General features: G+C 34.7%; 1 protein-coding gene across 1 annotated transcript in view; it reads left to right on the top strand.

Moving 5' to 3' along the window:
- Positions 1-21,544, top strand: part of LOC129219759 (serine/threonine kinase SAD-1-like) — a 160,182-nt gene that overhangs the window by 110,168 nt on the left and 28,470 nt on the right. The window contains exons 8-13 of the mRNA XM_054854052.1: positions 9,183-9,217; positions 9,306-9,357; positions 13,075-13,187; positions 17,334-17,440; positions 18,998-19,082; positions 20,450-20,509. Coding sequence (XP_054710027.1) covers positions 9,183-9,217; positions 9,306-9,357; positions 13,075-13,187; positions 17,334-17,440; positions 18,998-19,082; positions 20,450-20,509 — 452 coding nt within the window. The remainder of the gene's footprint in view (positions 1-9,182; positions 9,218-9,305; positions 9,358-13,074; positions 13,188-17,333; positions 17,441-18,997; positions 19,083-20,449; positions 20,510-21,544) is intronic.

The raw sequence follows: 21,544 nt of genomic DNA, 5'->3' as shown, positions 1-21,544 counted from the left end.
CCCGTGATAGAATACAGGAACTGAATTACTCGATGGTACTGAATATTTTAAAGATTGATATTATATTTCTCCTAATATATACCAGAATGGACCTTATTCACGGTTTGGCAACGGTCCCATCAGCTGTCCGTTTGCGGGTATTTTGACCAATTAGGTAGTGTCAGTAGTGCTAAAAAAACTCGTTTTAATTAAGGATTACTGGACTTCATGCGCATAATGAACATGTTTAGGGCTTAAAAAGACTCAGGAATGCATGGAAAATGCAGAGAAACGGGGAAAATAAAAAGAAAATTCGAGTTTTCACCATGTTTATGATAAGGAACCAAAGAGGCTTAAACCCATGAAAATACGATAATAAAGAGAGTATTTCGTATCAAATGAATCGTTCAACATTCTTTTACAACGTTTCTTAGTTAAAAACGTAAAAAACCTCCAATTTTTAAATAGAAAGAAGAGTTTATAAGCCACACAAAAGCAAGTGTTATTATACGCTGTAGTTCCGGATTTTCGTCTGCTACAGTTCCCACAATGCACTGCAGTGAGGGTTTTTACCCGCAGTGACGTCAGGTGAATACTGTCCATTAGAAACTAACAAAATGTAAATATATAAGAAATGTTTACTGTTTACTCAAACATACCTAGTAGTGATGACTTTGTTGATTTATTGTGCTAAAAGTTGACCCGCTGTTGCGGGACGTGTGTTTTACATGCACTCGGGCTACTTTTCACATACGGGCCATAGTTTGGAGACCCCTGATTTAAAGTTATGTGCTTTGGAAACTACAGGGTGCGGAGAAAGTTCCCACAATTTTGTTTAAAACGTTTTTTGGCGTTAATATCGTATGTTGGCGATTTATTTGGCACATATTGTTTATTGGCATTAAAAGTATTTGAGGTTTAATCATTTGTTCTTTGTTAGTTCATTGAGTTAGTGAGCTATGAATCGTGAAAATGTGCGTGTTACTGTAGTTGAATTACACAAGGAGGGAAAGAAAACAGTCTATGACGCTGTGAAACGCTGCAAGGAGACAGGAGGGACTGCCGACCGTCCACGGAGTGGTCGTCCAACCACTGCAAAATGCCTGGAATAAGATAACGGTGGATGCGTGCGCGAGCATCGTCGGCAATTTCAGACTGCGGCTCTGTAAATGTATTAAAACCCAAGGAGCCAATTTTGAACAATTGTTATAATTTTTTTGTTTTATGCTATTACTAGTGGCACCCGCACGGCTTTGCCCGTAGTAGAAAATTAAAAGGTCATTGGTTCGCCTGTATATTAACAAATAATGGAGGATGAATTTCTCGCCAATTGGTTATGTTAAATGGCTCGCCCATGGCTCATAACGGTTCCACGTTATGATGATTTCGTAATTTACTATTCCACGTTGTGATCATTTGCTCGGAAAAAGTTTCTTAAAATTAGAATATAAAAAGAACAAAATCGAATTTTCGAAAAATCGCTTCGAGGTGCAGACCCCCGTGCTACAAACTAACTTTGTGCCAAATTTCATGAAAATCGGCCGAACGGTTTAGGCGCTATGCGCGTCACAGACATCCTACAGAAATCCAGACATCCAGACATCCTCCGGACAGAGAGACTTTCAGCTTTATTATTAGTAAAGATTAATGTTTCAATAAAGAGTTTCTATTGCTTTAACTTGTTGGTTTGTTGAATTATGTGTTAGTTACAGCCGATTGAAATATCTAATAAAATTGTGGGAACTTTCTCCGCACCCCGTATAAGGTATTACTTATGTGTAGATTTCTATTGCCTAAGTTCCAGAAATTGTTTCCTATCTGTCATAGTTAAGGAAATTAAATCAAAAACATTGGAGAAATACCTATATATTCGTGATAATTCTATTAATCTAAAGTAATGTGCTCTACAAATAATAATGTCTGTGTTATTTATAGATTTCTACTATCATAGTCTGAGAAATTTTTCCCTATCGAACTTTAAGGGAGTTTAAACTCATCTGAAATAGAAAAGTTCAAGTGTAAGATTAGAAGACAATAGGGATAAAAGAAAACACCATAACATTTTGAAAGAGTTGTAAAGTTAGAAGAGAAATAAACATGACACACGTTTGATAATTTTATATGTTTTACATAAATAGGAAACGAGCTGATGTGTGCATCACATGACTTCCTTTTACACCAATTTAATGTTATTTCCCCATTATTGCAATTGCAATGTGACGGAAGATGTTGTGTGTTGATTTTTTTGCTCGTGCTAAATATATGTTTTACATGTAATTTTTTTTTTAAGTTGGGGCAAATGGAGGTCAATTTTTTTGTATAAGTACCTCATGAGGCATTATTATACATAATTGATAGTATTACTGCATTTTCTTTGAACAAAATGCCTCCGAAGGTGAAATTAACAACAGCCTCCACACCTACGACATCCAATTGTGGTGATGGTACAAGCGAACTCAAGAAGCTAAAAGAGGTTTGGAAACGTGATTTTGATGATTTAAGTTGCAAGTTAAAAAACGATGTGAAATTGATGATTTCTACACAAGAAAATGATGAAAGTTTGTGCAATCGCGTAAATAACTTGTTAAAAGATGAGCTGAAGAAAATGGAAACAAAATGGAACGACCTTTTCAGTGACCTTAATCATAAGGTGAGTAATATGCATTCCAGATTAAATTGCCTTGAAGATAACGTTGATGTAATGGAACAATATAATAGAAAACAATCCCTAATAATAAATGGTTTAGTAGAATCTAGTAAGGAAAACCCGTACAATGTTGCAATAGATTTTCTAAATGAAAAATTCAATCTATCCCTACTACATACAGATTTCATCAACATTCACAGAATTGGCAGGCCAAGGGAATCTTTAACTAAAAGCACAGAAGGAGCAGCGTTGATGACAAGACCTTTGATCGTCAAGTTTGTAAGGATGCAAAATCGGGATAAAGTGTTTACTAACAAGAAACTTTTGAAATCGACAGGTATATCTATTTTTGAGAACTTAACTAGAGCTAGAAGTGTTTTTTACAAGCAACTAAGAAGTTTTCAAGTCAACTGTTGGACAAGAGGGGGGGATATACTTGTACAGCATGAAGGTCACATTAAAGTTTTAAGAAAATTATCCGAAATGCAACGTTATATTGATTCATTTGCATCTGATAAAAATGTTCATTAATTGTTACTATTTTTGTAATTATATTTGGTTTTCTATGTTTACTCATTTGTCTAGATTACTATTTGACTTGCTTTAATTTATAAGTCTTTTTTGGTGATATTTACTTTATGGATTTATGTGTTTCACTGGTTCATGTATTTTTTTTTTTTTCTGTTATTTTATTTAATTGGATTATGGGTTGTGTCTGCTGATTTTCTTTTGCTTGACACCTTCAATAGTTCTATTTTTTTCCGACTGACCTTTCGTTTTCCCTTTTTGTTTATTTTGTCTTAATGAACTCTGCATATTATAATATTGATTGTCTGAACTCTCAAACAGCAAATCACAACACTAACACACTTGGGGAATTTAAATACTGCACTATTTTGCACATAAATGTAAGAAGTATTGGATCTAAGGTTGATGAATTAAACAGATTAATTAATGAAATTGATGATATCATGATAATTGGAATCACTGAAACATGGGGTATTTTGGATGGGTTTACATATTTTCCGGGTTTCAACTGTCATTTTATTAACAGAATAGATAAAATTGGTGGAGGAGTAGCTCTTTTTGTAAAACAAGACTTTAATAATGTTTTTACATGTGTTAAATTTACTTTTATAACTGAATTTTGTGAAATTGTCACTGTTGAATCTGATAAAGTTGTGTTTTCAACTATTTATAAACCTCCAAAAGGTGACTTTACTGCCTTTTTTTCTGTTATTGAATCTCTGTGTGATTATGCTAAAGAAGTCAGAAAAAAAATATGCATTTTTGGAGATTTTAATATTAATTTTCTTGAAAAAAATGACCATGTTAATAGGATAGAAGACTTATTCAGATCCCATTGCTGCATTAATTACATTAACAAACCTACTCGAATAACTCATAGTACTTCTACTTTAATTGATATAATTGCTACAAACGTATATGATAATTTTTTTCATCTCAACCCCGAAAACTTGGGCAATTTTGACATTGCAAGTTTCGATCACTTTGGTTCTGTTGGTTTTAATCGGGAAATTTTTGCTGGCATAATAATCTCAGATATTTCTGATCATCTACCTGTTTTTGTCAAAATTAATCAGAAATTAATTTTTAATAATCATATAGTTCTAAATGAAAATAATGTTTGCGCTGAATCTATGATCCGGTCTTATAATCCGCAATCTCTTGAAGATTTCAGACTTTTTATTTCTACAGTAAACTGGAAAGATATCTTAACATTTAATAACATTGATGACAACTACAATGCTTTTTTAAAAACATTTTCTGAGTACTATGATATTTTTTTCCCTTTTATTGCCTTTAAAAAGAAGAAAAAAATGAGAAAATGTTGGATGAACAGTATCTTACTAAAAAAGATTAAATACAGAAATAAGCTCTATCAGAAATTCATTCACACTAGAAACTACGACGATTTATTAACCTACAAGACTTATAGAAATAGAATAAATAAGGAAATTAAAAGAGTGAAAAGGCGGTTCTATTGCGATTTATTTTCCGTTGATAAATCAACTAAAGCTATATGGAATAATTTAAAGAAAATTAATGTCAAAGTTAAGGGAATGGAACAGTGTGATATTGGAGATTTAAACAATGGTGAAGTAATTGTTGTGAATGATGCAGATAAGGCCGAGCTCTTGAATAATTATTTTCTTAATATAACTGATAATTTAATCAATGCTAATGATACTCATGTTTCTAATGATCTTTCATTCCAAGGGTATTTAAAAAATTTGGAGTCAGTGCCTAACTCCTTTTATCTTTATGAAATTACTACTACTGAGATATATATGACAATTAATAAATTGAATGCTTCAAAAAGTGCAGGTCATGATGGAATACACCCTAGAGTGATAAAATACATTAATAATGAGATTTCTCCTGTACTTACTATATTATTTAATAATGTTTTTTCTGAGTTTAATATACCTAATAATTTAAAAATTTGTAAAGTTGTTCCCATTTTCAAAAAAAAAGGTAACCCTAAGGATATTAAAAATTATAGACCAATTTCTATTGCTTGCACATTTACTAAAATTCTTGAGAAATTAATTTATACAAGGATTTGGAACTACTTTTATAATAACAAGTTATTATTTAATAACCAGTATGGTTTCACTAAAAATAAATCAACAGAAGCAGCTATAGTTCGAGCAATTGATTATATTCAGAAAGAGATTGATATTAAAAAAAATATTGTACTTGGTTTTTTCCTAGATCTCACAAAAGCTTTTGACGTTATTGATCACAATATTTTGCTGCACAAATTAAAGTTTTATGGTATAAGAGGGGGGCCATTTAAATTGTTCCAGAGTTATTTAAGAAATAGAAAACAATATGTTTATATTAAAAATACAAAATCGAAATTACTTACTGTTACTCATGGTGTTCCTCAAGGATCAATTTTGGGCCCACTGTTATTTATTATTTTTCTAAACGACATTTTCTATATTGCAAATAACTCATTAATACTGTCTTATGCTGATGACACATCTGTTTTTATAGGAGAAAAAGATGTAGTTTCCTTATATAATAAATGTCAGGTAATTTTAGAGCAAGTCATGACATGGTTTTTAACCAATAAATTATTTATTAATTATGAAAAAACTAATTACACTGTTTTTCATTGGAAAAATAAAAAAATTGACAATTTTGAACTAAAATTGATTGGAAAAACTTATCAACATGTTGAGAATATAAATTTTTTGGGGGTAAATCTTCAAAATAACTTACGGTGGGACAATCACATTGAGTTTGTCTCAAAAAAGATTTCTCGTAATTTAGGTTTAATTAATTTTGTGTCTAATTTCCTTCCTGTTGATGTTCTGTTTATTTTATATTTTTCTTTGATATATTCAGTTCTCAATTATGGTGTTCTTGCTTGGGGCCAAACAACTAAAAATAATCTAAATAGAATAAATATTTTATTAAAAAGATTTCACAGAATAATTAATAGAGATAATATTGTGGGTAACAGTAATAGGAGTTTTTTAAAGACCGTGGAACAAATTTATAAATATAATGTTGGTATTTTTATGCATGATTTAGTAACAAATGGTTTGAATTCAGAAATAGTAACAATCCGTGAATTGGTTCATAACTACCCCACTAGAAACCGTGAAAATATTATACCTATAAACGCAAAAACAAATCGATTGTATAATGGCATTAACTCCTACGGACCAAGATTGTGGAACACCTTACCCAATTGTTTAAAAACCATTAATAATCGAAATTTGTTTAAGAATAGGCTAAAAAAATTTATACTCAATTCTACTGCAGTCAATTTAGGATAAAGCAGCATATTCGTAATAGTATGCCTCGGTTCTGTTATAAAATTAGACGTACTTTAATTGAATTACTTGTGTTGTGTTTATGTGTTCTTTGTATGATTATGCATTTATTTTTTGTTAATTTTATATTATGTTATAAACTGGCTCTAAATTAAGCTCTTCTCTGAGTGGTGGGAGCTAGTCAGGCTATTGTATAGCCTTTACTCCCATCTACTCAATCAGGGATTCTCAATTCGACTGAGAGAAATATATTTCTGTTTGTAATTTCTTTTTATTTTATATGTGAAATGCATATTTGTAAAATATATATATATGTGTGTGTATATATGTATATATATGTATATATATATATGTGTATATATATGTATGTATATGTGTGTGTGTATATATATGTATATATATTTCCCTGATTGAAATAAATTGAATTGAATTGAATTCTCTCTCTAACTCTCTAAATATCACCAGCAATGGCCACATCGAAACCAGAAAAAAAAATCGCCAAATTTGTCACCAAGTTGGCGAGAAAACTTGGCGACCAAAAGTCTGGCGATATATCGCCAAGTGTCCGCCAAATTATAACACCACTTGAGTTTGCATCGAAATTAACAATGAATTCCCCCCAAAAAGGGTCAAAAGACCCCCCTTAGAAACATCCGAATGCAATCAAAATTGAAGGTGCACAACTAGGTCCCACAGGAGTCTACGTACCAAATTTCAACTTTCTAGGACATACCGTTTTTGAGTTATGCGACATACATACACATAGACGCACATACATACGTACATACAGACGTCACGAGAAAACTCGTTGTAATTAACTCGGAAAACTTCAAAATGGATATTTCGGGCGTCAATACGTTCTTAGATACATATGTACGTGTGGTCGGGTTGAAAAAAAAATCAACATTCATTTGGGGGTGAGCAAAATGGAAATTAAGGCCGATTTTTGGGTGAAAATTTTTTTGCGAATACAATACTTCCTTTTTTGTAAAACGAAGTAAAAAAGAATAGAAATAAGCGCCTCTTTAAAAGAGGCTAATTTCATAAAGGATAAAATTCTTAACTGATTTTGTTTCTAAAAATGTTTTATATACATACATATAATACATACAAAAAAAAATAATAGTAAAAAAATTAATTTGAATTTTGACATCTTGAATTCAAATTATGTTTTTCGCAATCACGAGTGTGTGTGTGTAGGCGTGTGTGTTTGTGTGTGGGGGGTATGTATGTTTGTGTGTAGAGGGTATGTGTATGTGTGTGTAGGCATGTGTGTTTGTGTCTGTGTGCTGATAATGAATGTGTGGGTAGTTGTGTGTATGTGTGTGTATGTTTTGTGTGTGTGTAGGTGTCTGTATGTATGCATGAATGTGTGAGTAGTTGTCTGTATGTATGCGTGTGTATAGATGTATGTGTGTTTGTGTATGTGCGTGTGTGTGTGTGTGTGTGTAGTTGTGTATGTATGCGCGTGTGTGTAGGACATGGATGCAACCTGGAGACGGCTTTCGCTATAGGAGCAGCATCGTGAGGAGCCGGTCGACGGTGATGGTGCGGAGGGTGGCGGTGGGAAAATAAAATGATAGGACATCAAAACAGTCGAATGAAAGCAATAAGCAATCGTGATTGCTCAAAAAAAAAAACACTGTTAAATCTTAAACGGGACAGTAGGAAAGGTAAATTACAAGACACTACGAAGGCAAAATTTAATTTCTATGGATAGTGTAAAACATATTAATTCTTAAATACATTATCAAACTTTAGCTTCTGAGACTGGAGATTGTTAAATTGAACTATGAAGAGACGCGTATTGCCTCGAAGATGAATTGCGATGTTAATTAATTCTGAAAAGCTAGCCATGAACTTTTAGTTTCTAAAAGGGAAAGATGATGAATATTAATTTCTAACAGACAATGGTGATGGACAGTAAGTTATGTCACCACATTAAAGAGCATATTTATGCAATATTGCCTAACATGTGATAAGGGGAGAGGAGGAGGTAAGGAGAGATGTGATACTCATGGGGGAGGGGGGGGGGATTTGTTGAAATAAAGAGTGACATCATTTATGAACAGCCTTTTATCCATTCTAGAGCCGCTATATAGATAGGCCGACGCATCAGCTTAAGGTTAGCTATTTTGGATCGGATTTTTCATTGTTGCACTGCTAGGGTTACCACAGCAAAATTTCGGATTTCGCCAAATTTGCCGAAAAATATATTTTATTAAATAATTAATTCATGTGCCGCTAATAATTGCTCACAATGAACAATCACCAAACGCGATAACTCGCCAGAAGAGACAATCACTCAAACACGCGCTCCGATCCAAAATGGCTAATCTTAAGCTGATGCGTCGGCTCGTATATATAGGGGCCTTAATCCATTCCATGCTATCCGTATAAATAGGTTTTAGAACTGAAAAAGTTTCCTAAAATTTAACATGAAACCTTTTTCTAGGGGTTTTTTTTTTTTTTTTCAATGTTTATACACAAATTTTTTTTCCCTAACTGAGATATGATCAAAAACAATCAGCAATAGATTTATTAGTAAGATATTTTTACCTCAAAGACTTGACAAAAAACCATATCATGAAAATATGAAAACGATAAGAATAGCATGATTTTTTTCAAACGTTTCCGCTTTACTAGAATTAATTTCTCTTTTTTCGTTTCTTAAGTAAATGAAAGTGAGAATTATGATTATGTTATGAAATATGTTATAAAACATATTTTTCCTTCTAAAGCTGGCCGAAGTAACGAGGCATCCTTGGGTGATAGCGTGAGTATATATTCGTTCGAGTATTCTTTGTAGTGAAACAAATTCTCTAGTAAAAGGCTTTCCTCTCATTAAAATCTTTTTCTTTCAGGGGAACTAAATCGGAATTAGAACTCGAACTCCCGATGAAGGAAGCGGTGCAGGTAAGCAATGTTCGATTATGTTACTAAAACACTTTTGAGCAATCAGATCAGAATAATAGTTTAGTATTCGTTTCGCTTGAACCAGGCCCGTCTTCCCGCCCTGCTTTGGAAAGTTTATGTACATGTACACTGCTCGACATTGAAAATGCAACACCAAGAAGGAGTATTCAGAAAGTGATGAAATTTGGAAAAAAAGACAGAGACAGCAAGGAATAATAAATGATCTTAATTTCAAAATGATAGGCAGAATGCAGAGAGAGAACGGCGTTGGCTCAGTAGGATGTAGGACCACCGCGGACAGCGATACACAAAGAAACACGTCTAGGCATAGAGTCAATAAGGGTGTCCAGAGGGATGGCTCTCCATTCCCTTTCAACCATTTGCCACAGTTCGTCTTCTGAACGAGGCAGAGACAGAGTCTGCAAACGGCGTCCAATCACATCCCACACATGTTCGATTGGTGACAGGTCAGGAGAGTATGGTGGCCAGGGAAGCCTCTGTGTGCCTTGGAGAGCATGTTGGCGAATTCGAGCACTGTGAGGTCCGGCATTATCCTGCTGAAAAATTGCATTAGGCAGCCCTTGAAGGTAAGGGATTGCCACCGGCCGCAACACATTATCCAAGTATCGTTGGGCCGTCATAGTGCCCAGAATACGAACTAGAGGTGATATGGAATTGTACGCAATTGCGCCCCAAACCATTATGCCACGTTGTCGTGCAGTGGGACGTTCCACAGTTACTGCCGGATTAGATCTGTCTCCACGGATAAACAGAAGTGGGATTCATCTGAGAACACGGCACACCACCATTCTGTCATCCACGTCGCTCTAGTCCGGCACCATACAAAACGTTGCTGTCTATGTTGTGGAGTCAATGGCAGTCTTCTTAGCGGGCGCCGTGATTGCAGACCACGTGCGACCAAACGACGGGAAATGGCTCTGATTGACACGGAAACATTCAGGGTATCTTTCACCTGCTGCAGAATCGATGAACTTGTGGATCTGCTACAGCTTGTCGGTGGATGCGTCGATCCACGCGTTCTGACGTCACTCTGGTTGCCCCTGCACCCCTCAATCTTGCCACATTTCGTTGTTCTAACCATCTTTGGTACAGCCGATGCACCGTGCTCGCATCCATGTGGGTATCAGCTGCGATTTGACGTACCTCCCTTTCTCAGTCCGATCACCATACCCCTCGTAAAATCGTCTGTCTGCTGGAAGTGCCTTCGTTGACGGCGGCCTGGCATTCTCTCGTGTTACACGTATCCTCCTAGTCAAAAACAAAATTTCTTCGATAATTTTCCAGTCAGAAATAACGACACGAATATTGCCCATTCCTTCCCTTATATCTTACTTCACGTGCGTCGGAGAGCTGCGCATTTCACATCATTTACATAACTCAGTGTTGTACGTCTACTCTAAAATTTGCATATATTTCTGACCACTCCTTCTTGGTGTTGCATTTTCAATGTCGAGCAGTGTATTTACATGCAAGTGGTCGTGGTATTTGCTGTTATCTGTACAATTTACATTGGGTATGCATCCTTTGCAATCCCCGGGAAAATTCGAAATGACGGTCCTTCCTAAAAGAGATAAATGAAAGGTTAAATTGATGCTAATTTTTTTCAGCTTATCTGGTGAATAATTACTCGTCAACGTCATCGAAGTGACATCTGTAAAATAGATACTAAAATGATTAAAATTAAACTAATGTAACTGAAAAGTCTATTCTCATCTATATATATAAAAATGAATGTTTGTCTGTATGTCATCCATGAACTCAAAAACTACCCGGCAGATTTGGCTGAAACCTTCACCGTTTGTTATTTTTGGTACTGGGAATGTTTATAGATCAGTTCGAAAAAAATCCGATCGATAGTTCCTTTTTTATTCCAATTTAAGTCACAATCCATTGGATAAATACGAATAAAATTGTCGGCTGCAGAAATTAATTTGCGTGAAAGATCTCATTGATAAGAAGTTAGCTGTTGCCATTTTTCTTGAGTTTGAACAAATAAATTCTTTCTTTATTGTTTTATGGCTTTTCATGCAACGGGGGGATTTAAAACTTTTTCTATTTGATATTTTTAGCGATGGATTGATCTTGCAAACTGCGTGAGTACAAAATTTGAGTATAGTCACGGCTTCACGTGATACCTGGACCGATTATTATGAAAATTGCTATATATATGTATTTTTCCACGGAGAAGGTGCATAATATGCTCAATGAAGCCACTCGCCACCAGGTGGCACTGCAGAGTAGCCACTTCTGCCCCGTTCAACCGATTGTCATGAAAATCAGTATAATGATGTATTTTTTTGTTGGCGTAGCAACGCGCGTCGGGTACAGCTAGTATACTATAAAAGATAATTTTATCTACCATAAAATTTATTGCTTACAAACCTTTTTTTAATTTTAAGAAATCCTATAGCATATCGTAACAAATATATATTCAGTGAAACTTCTTTCGACCAATCAACCACCGCACCGTTTACGTGAAAAATTGGTAGTTAAGAGGGTTGTGAGAAGTGTCGACATTACAATATTAGATTGCCTTAAGAATCAGCTGTTATTAAAATTCTGCTAACTACTACTAGTAAAAAAAAAAAAAAAAAAAAAAAAATCCGGTTTTATAGCCACGAACACAGAAAGAAAGTTGAACTTCGTTAACTCAAACATGCTTAAAACGAGTCACTGCTAAGACGAACTACATTTGCGATTTTTTCCTATTACGCACTAGCTGCATTGCCAGGCTTTTCATGGTCTACCTCGAAAATAAAAGTTACGTCAAGTGGTGCATGTTCAGTAATCAGGCTTCAATTAGAGAACAAAAAAATACTATGAAATTTCCCGTCAAAAAAAATCATTCTCAAAGGAAGAAAACGGCAAATGAAAAATTCCCGAATAAATTAAGCGCAATCTTCCTGATGATCTTCTGCTGACAGTACAAAAAAAAAGAAAGAAGTTAAATCGCCAAATAATAATGAAAATTGAAAATCCCCCCCCCCCCCCCAAAAAAAAAAAAATATTTTGTCAATGTCGAGAAAAAACCTTCAATGTCAACCTTTTCAAATGTCAACCTTTTTGATGGTTTTATTAATTTAAAATGAGATCGCGCAAACGATAATTTCACCGATATGAAAGTCTTCCACTAGGCTTCAAAATGCTTTTAAATTTTTTTCCCTGTGATTTTACAGTCTTGGTGTTTTTCGAAATTCCAAGGAATAAAACCAATTTTAGGAGTATCTTTCGCGGGGCTTTCGAATGGCGCTAAATTTGAACTTATTGGATAATTATTTCGGATAGAAAGAGCCACTTTCGGACCTCAAAAATTAAAATTCGAACGGTTCGGTACTTTTTTGGCCTTCGAATACCCCCCCCCCCCTACCCCTTACGTTCCTTCTAGGGTACCAGAGTACCTTCCTGCCAAATTTGGTCGAGATTCGACGTAAACTGGATTTGTATAGGGAACATACACACACACACATACACATATAATCTCTGTTTTATTAACATAGATAAAGCTATTTATTGTTTTTCGGATAAGATGAACTATGGTTCAGACGAATTAATTTTAAAGGTCCTTTTGAGCTCGTTTTAACCAGGTTTGACTGCAGTTATTTTTGCTCTAATAATTTACAAAACTGAGAAATTTCAACCTGATTAACTATTTCAAAATGTTGCTCTTTATTTTAATGAAGAATCTGTATGTTTCAGACTCATATCATTCCTACTGTAGAAGACCTGGATCCCGATGTCTTGTCAAGCATGACGTCCCTAGGTTGTTTTAAAGATAAAGAAAAATTAGTACAAGAATTATTAAACACAACGTAAGTACCCAGCTTTTCGACTTTTAAATTTACATATACAATGCACTCGCGGTACAACGCAACGTACCTCAGAGCAAACGCAAACTTCTCGCCGTGAGATTTTGATCTCCTGGACTTTGGTCGCGAAGGTTAGTGAAATCAAATTGACTGTCGTGTTTCGTTGTCTTCACACGAGGCAACTTAGTTGAATCAACTGTTCTTCTAATAGGAAAGTTTTCGAACATCATTGGTGAAAAAAATTTTGCGATACGATAAGAAGTTTTTTTAAATTAATTTTTAAAGTTCAAGCGATTGTGACGTCAAATGGCACAGGAAGTGACGTCATGCGCTCTTCCGCCGCAGGAGAAGTCGAAGGACGTGCAGTTGGCTTAACGAAACGTAAGGCTTACCTCTTCGCATTTAACTCCTCGCGTTTCTGGAAACATTAAATCTCTCATCCTCTCGGAAATATTCGAACACCATCATTGATGTTACTTGAGGAAGATGATTAGATTGTGCTTTAACGAATCCGGCCTCCATAGTGTGTTCAAAAGGATTATTGAATTTCTAAAAAATAAAAATATCAGCGCGCTCAAAATGTCCGTAGCGAAAACAAGGGATCTTCGGCGGAAGAGAGGCTGCCCATTAGTGCCCTGTGACGTAAGCTCGTGACGTTTCAGAAGAGCGCCCTTTTGCGCGTGGTTTTTTTAAAATTCATTAAAAATCAATCACGGTGTTTTAAAAATTGATGGTGAAATTTTTAGTTTTGAGGGCCAATTAACAATATCCAATAGTCAAAATATGAACATTTAATAGATTGCAACTTTCCTATTAGCCAAATTTGATCGAGCAGCTGCTACACAATGCTGTTGAAACTGAACCGAGCTGACTCTTAACTAGTTTACTCGGATGTAGATCAAACGCTTGGCAAAATCCCGATCAGTGTAATCAACTAAAAAGTTGATTACACTCATCTGGATTAGAATGTTAGCGGCACATGTGCCTGCTTGGCCAGGCACAGTTGACTGTCTTTTGGAAGACGACAGGTGACGGGACGTTACCAAATATTACCCCTGCAAAAAATATTCCTATCGTGAATGGACTTCATCCATTTAGCACCACTGCAGGGGAAACTTCTCCCACAGTACCAGTCTAAACCTCGGTTTGTTAGTAGGTTGCAATAACCAATTCGTATTTTAAATTCTTTTCTTTTTTTTTTAATTCTATATATGGAAGTTAAACAAATATGAAGAATCTAAGCCCGACGCATCCAAAACTTGTGAACATGGGAAGAGACCAAGTTTCTTGAAATTAAGAAAATATTTGTACATCGTAACAAAATATAGTAATGACCAACACAGCTTTTTTTTTGTTTGTTTGTTTGTTTTTCCACAGTACGTTATTAATAGTATATAGTTAAGGAACGTTTTAAGACAGTTTGAGGAGCGTTAACAATAGCGTATCTTTATCAAAAGTCGTATACTACACAGTAGCGTAAGTATGGGGCCTATTGCCCCTGGCAAACTAAAAAAATTGCGCCCCCCCCCCTCCAGGGTTACCTACATGGAAAATCACCGAAGGTCATTGTCACCTCCCAAAAAATATTATAATTTATTTATTTTTTTTTTTGGTGAATTTTGATTAATTGATTCGGCAAATAGGAGGCAGCATTGTAATTTTTTTTCTTATTTTCATTTTTAGAATTGTTTTCAATGATGCTCAATGTTCCTTCTCAGTAGATTATATATACCCCCCTCTAGATTTTTTTTTTCATTTTTTTAAAGAATTTTTCAAATTCTATAACAAAAAAAACTTTTTTTTTAATCAGTCGAAATGCCGCCCCCCTGGCTGCTGCGCCCCTGGCGAGAGCCACTCCTGCCAACCCCTAGTTACGCTACTGATACTACACTACAAATATAAATAAAAAAGATAACTTGCCAATTACTGAAGATTGCAAACACAGAAATTATGTAGGAGTTTTATTCTTTCCTTCATTTTTGTGCGAAAGGAAATATAAGACCCTACACCAATGTGGTTAAAACAAATCTGAATGTTCCATAAATGTTGGTTGTTGGTATTTATTGTAGCCCCACTCAGTTGCTTTTTCAGTATTTTCTGGCATATTCTTGTCGTTGATTTTTACTGAAAAATTATTGGCCTTAATCTTTATAGCAATTTTTACTTTTTCTCTAACCGCTCTTAGCGCAAGATTTGCTTTAAATTGCTGAGTAGAAACTAAAATATTTTTTTTTTGTTCCACCTTATGTTGAGTAACCACTTCTATTTTCTAAAATAAATACATTTTCTTACCACTTAGAACAAAAGCACAAAGTCCAGAATAATAATGTGTTATTAAGTCGAGTAAAATGAAGTTAGTAATTTTACATCATTTGAAATTTGTGATGCTAATGAGTTATGCTTATTATGAAAAAGTTTCAGCTGAGAGAATAGGAATTAAAATGACTAATGAGCATTTAGGCTATAATCCACACTAGCTTTAATTGTGACAAAATGTGTTGGCGCGTTAGCTATTTCCGAATAGACCGCTGCTGTTGCTTTCATGAAAAATGCCTAAGGTTTCCCTATCACATCTTACGTCATAGTGGAATGAACAAAATCGTTTTCCTCTTGAATGACTTACATAAATTATGAAGTATGTACATAATGTTGGAATAAATGTGAGCCAATAAGCAAACGACGTAAACAGAAAAACATACAATTAAAGTCAGTAGAACCAATGATCGATTCCGCCGGACTAACTGAGATCAGAGGCTAATCCGGGTAATGTACAATCAAAGTGTAAAGTACAATCATGTGATCAAAGGCTAATCCGGGTAATAATGAGCAAAGAAGAGACCGAGGGGACATGATTCTGTTGTTTAAATTTATTAAAATGAAAGATGCTACGGAACTGAAGTTTAGCACTGAAAAACAGGACAAGGGGTCATTGTTTTAAGCTATTTAAATCTCAAGCTAACATGGATATTAGGAAAAATTATTATTTTAGCAGGGTAGTGGAACCTTGGAACAGCTTACCGGAAGAGGTGGTCATGAGCAAGGGAGTAGATAGTTTTAAGAGGGCCATTGATCTTCACAGGGGATTGTAAATTGACTAGGACCAGTCTAGCTGGGCCCAGAGCCTGTTGCTGGTCGCCACTTTTGTATTTGTATTTGTATATAATAAGCAAAACATTCTTAAATAAGTAGACTCGTATTTTATTGCTGCAAAAAACAATGCTTTGTAACAAAATTACATTGTACCGTCTCTCGCAAATACTTTACCATTTATAGTTCAGCTGCAGGGGTGTCGGACTGACATTCTAAGTGCGCCATATTATTTGTTGAATTAGTACTTCATTATATTGTACGCTCTATACAGGAGTCGTATGTTTAATCAAAACAAGAAACAAATATTTGGCGTATTTATAGTTCCGTTCTTGCAATCATAATTTCTAATTATTATTCACTAGTGGTACACGCACGGCTTGCCCGTAATAGAAAAATTAAAAGGTCAAATGGTTCGCCTGCATATTTACAAATAATGTATGGTGAATTTTCTCGCCAGTTGGCTTGTACCTATGTTACGGTTCCACGTTATGATAATTTCGTAATTTACTCGTCCATCTTATAATAGTTATGTTCTTAAAATTAGAATAGAAAAAGAACCACATCGAATTTTCGAAAAATCGCTTCGAGGTGCACACCCCTGCTACAAACGAACTTTGTGCCAAATTTCATGAAAATCGGCCGAACGGTCTAGGCGCTATGCGCGTCACAGAAATCCAAACATCCTACAGACATCCAGACATCCTCAAGACATCCTCCAGACATCCAGACAGAGAGCTTTATTATTAGTAAAGAAGTAAATGTATATTTTCCTTGCTCTACAAATGTAATATGTATAAACGGGGAAAGATAAACAGGTTCTACTATATTCATATTTTAAAACCTTCATATGGGATAATAAAGGCATAAGCATGTGTTGCGCTTGCAGAAAGGAGATGACGGAGATTTCATCTCCGTAGCTGCAGATGTGGAATCCTCATAAGGCTGTTCTAGCAAAAACATGTAGCTCTAGTCTAACCTGTCATTGAAATTTCAATATTTATAAAAATTCTATTCGATAATATTCAAGCTATAAATAATTAAGTTTTTCATGTTTTTCAGACATAACACAGAAAAAGTCGTCTATTTCCTGTTACTAGACAGGAAACGGCGGAAACCCGCGTACGAAGATGAAACGGAAGTAATCATCAGGAATAGATCCGAATCGGGTAATTGCTCAGTTGTTTTTTTTCTTTTGTGATGAATTTGCAGACTTGGACATTTCTCTTTGCATAAAAGCAAAGCTATCATTACAATGTGTAAAAAATGTTCGGAAAAAACTTTTGTTCTGGATTGATAATATCTGTTTCTGTTAAATTGAGCAAAGAGCATGAAGAAAAGAGTAGTTAATACTCCTTAAACATTGCTTTCAGTTAATGTCTCGGTAATATTTACACAGATGCATTTTTATTTATTTATTTATTTATTTATTTTAGAGAATTGTTTTCTACTAGTATAATAATACCTAAATAGGCTTGTTTTAATTGAAATATCGTACGATGAACATTTGCTGGGGAACTACATTTTGAGTTTCGAATTCCCAAAAGTATTGCAACATACGAATTTCACAAAACTACACATTCATAGGCCCCCAATTTATAGAATTTCGATTGAAATGACAGGAGGGCGTTTTTCCAGTTGTCCTGATCACAAAAGCAAAGATTTCGCCGGTAACAATAGTTTTTTCTGCTTTTACGATAGAACCAATTGGAAATGAAATTGCATAGTCGTACTGTAATGAATAAAGACGACGCTCAACGTACAAAGTTTCTTGGTTATGCACTTCTAAAAAAAAATTAAAATAGCAACTATAATGCTTACACAGTTTAATGATTCTATACCCCAAAAGCAAATCAGTATCACACCGGAACGCATGTTTGCAAATGTTGTTATTTTCTGTACTTTTTTTACGTTTCTCCACAAGTTTCAATTTTAATTCCTTCAAGAAATATTTATGAAGGAAAAGAAATATGCAACGACAAAAGTAATCGTAGGTTGGACTAATATTTTAACTGTATGCTTCGTGAACACGTGTTAGGAAAATTTTGCAACAGCTCCAGATGATAAAAATTCGAATTTCGTTTCTAGCTATTTTTCCCTGATATAAAAAGTTGTTTAGACCGATTTTTTCCTTTGTTTTTCTGAATGTTTGTTAGAAAAATTAACATTCAACTCAAGATCGAAAATTCAAATTTTGGAACTTAAGTCTTCCTCTTGAAAGGGAAGATTTTTAATACTCTTTTCTCTTTTTTGAATATAGGTGAAAAAAAATTGAACATATTGAACTAAAGATTTTAAAAATTTGAATAAACTCTCTTTTCCTGCATAGATTTTTTTAAGGCCGCCTTTCTTTTTCCTTTATTAATTTCTTCGAGAATATACGTTATAAAAAATTTAACATTGAACTCATGACTAAATATTGAAAAACCCCTTCTCCCTATCATAGACGGTTTCTAGTCCGCTTTCTTTTCTCTCTCTCTCTCTCTTTTCTTTTTTGCAATGTATTTAGTGATTATTGAGTTCAACCCAAAATATTTCTCGATACGTATCCTACAGATAAATTATTCATAATATGATTCCAAAATTATAAGGCATAGGAGTTTTTATCTTTTAATAATACATTGTTGTAGTGGTACTAGGCAATTAGTAAAAAAGTAACCCAACGAAATAAAAGCTGACAACCCACCCATCATTTTTTCTAACCAAATCGATAATTGCTGTTACAGCTTTTTCTTCTGCACTGCCTCTCCCACCAGATCCACCCAGGAAAAGGGTGGACACCTGTCAGATCAATGGAAGATCGGGTCCAAGGTAAGCGGCGATTGTCTTCGCCTGATTCTTTCTTTTTTTGGGGGGAGGGGGGAGGTCTCAAAACATAGCTAGTTAAAAGATTTTTTAGTATTAAAAGCCGTACAGCTTTAAAAAAAAATGACTAACTTAACAAATCAAATTCACATACTATATAGCTCGATATCAATCAGCGATGGCGATCCAACGTGATGAAACAGATCTCAACATGCAAGATTGAACAATTGAAGCTGTAGCGATTAATTTTGAACTAATTTTTATATATGATAATGCCTGACCACATCATGGTCAGCTAAACAACAATTTCCTATTCAAGGAAGGAATCATTCTAACAAATCGGCCAGCATATTTCCCAGATAGATCCTATAAAACACGTCGTGGGTATTCTAAGGAGATAGTCGCTTATCATCCCCAGAAACAATTTTTGAGGTTTTACGCAATTTAAGGGATCCAATAAAATATTCTATGAAACTTGCATAAAAGGATTTTCGAATGCCATCTCAGTTTATAGGTAAAAAAATACAAATTTTTTCCCGCCGCAAAAATCCTATTTTTCTTTGACGCCAAATCCGGCTAAATTTTCAAGATAAAAATCGAAATGAAGCACTGCTCATTAGTTATTTATTTAGAAAAAAATAATAGAATCGGTTAAATGCTTTTATCCATGCATAAATTTCCATTTCGAAATTAATATTTTGCTGATTTTCTAAAATGCACGATTTTGTGCTGAACTTTAATAAACTGTAACAGATTGAGAAGAATTTTTTTTCTTCAGAAGTGCTATGCGACAGTTTGTCTATATTTAATAATAAAAAAAGTAAGTATATTTAATAATAAAAAAAAAGTTCTTCGAGAATATACGTTATAAAAATTTAACATTGAACTCATGAATGTAAATATGTGATGATGTGATGTGATGTAATGATGATGTGGTGTGATGTAATGATGATGTGATGTGATGTAATGATGTGTGTGTGATGTAATGTAAATATGTGCGTGTGATTATCATGTGGCTTATCGTCAGTGCTGTCTGCCGGACTTGAATTGGAATAATTCAACTAAATCACAAAACAGCCTAGATTTCAATAAATACTCAAAGCAATAACAAACTTTTTACATCTTCTTTATAAAATACATGCTACATTTTAAAAGATAAGAGCAAAATATCATTCTTATTACAAAAAAATATAAATAGTTTTCCACAAACTATAGTAATTGTTTACATAGATTACGTTCAATAACTAAGGAAGCTCCTACAAAAATATCTTGTCTTTACGGAGCTTATTAGTGCATAAACAACTAATTTTGTGTGTGAATTAGAATTAAGAGTTTAAGTTTTAAATTATTAACGCATTCACGCATCGTTCTAGGTACAGTTTTGAAATGTTAAGTGACGGCTCTCCATTAACACCCAGGAGATATCCATATGGGTAAGTTACTGTGTTGTTTCTAATGTGATAGTGTAATCCCCACATTTAAACACTGATGCATTTTTCTTCCTTCAACATGGAAACGTTTTATCCAATCAGAGATGGTCAAACAGTTTATTAGATACACTATTATTGTTTAAATTTGTTTCAAAGTTATTTCCGACTGCCTTATGAAGGGTTAAATCTAACTTAAACGTATCAGTTTTATTAGTGAACAAATGGATAGGGAAACTATACTACAGTGGCAAGGTAAAGCGCAGTATCCTGCAGAAATGAGTTTCTGGGATATTTAAAGAAAAGAGTTTTAAATTAAGTACTAACAATAGGAAAATGTTTGACTTTGATGGATTTTTTGAGCAATCACGATTGCTTATTGTTCTCATTTGACTGTTTTTGGCGTTCCTATCATTTTATTTTCCCACCGCCACCCTCCGCACCATCACCGTCGACGGGCTCCTCACGATGCTGCTCCTATAGCGAAAGCCGTCTCCAGGTTGCATCCATGTCCTACACGCACGCGCATACATACACAACTACACACACACACTCACACAAACACATGCACACGCATACATACAGACACCCACACATACACACACATACACACAACTAATCATCACATTCATGCCTGCACACAGACACAAACACATATGCCTACACACATACACATACCCCCCCCCCCACACACACATTCATACATACAACTACCAACACTCATGCCAGCACACAGACACAAACACACATACCTACACACACATACACATTCCAACCCCCCATACACAAACACTCATACACACAACAACCCACACACTCATACCTGCACACAGACATAAACACAGAGGCCTACACACACATACACATACCCCCTACACACAAACACATACCATCCCACACACAAACACACACGCCTACATACACACACTCGTGATTGCGAAAAACATAATTTGAATTCAAGATGTCAAAAGAAAAAAAAAAAGGAAAAGAAAGAAAAAGAAAAATTTGCAGGCTGCACTTTACCTCCCCACGGTAGCTTAG

Source organism: Uloborus diversus, chromosome 4, assembly GCF_026930045.1.
Source record: "Uloborus diversus isolate 005 chromosome 4, Udiv.v.3.1, whole genome shotgun sequence".
Taxonomy (NCBI): domain Eukaryota; kingdom Metazoa; phylum Arthropoda; class Arachnida; order Araneae; family Uloboridae; genus Uloborus; species Uloborus diversus.
This window is presented reverse-complemented; position numbering and strand designations above follow the sequence as displayed.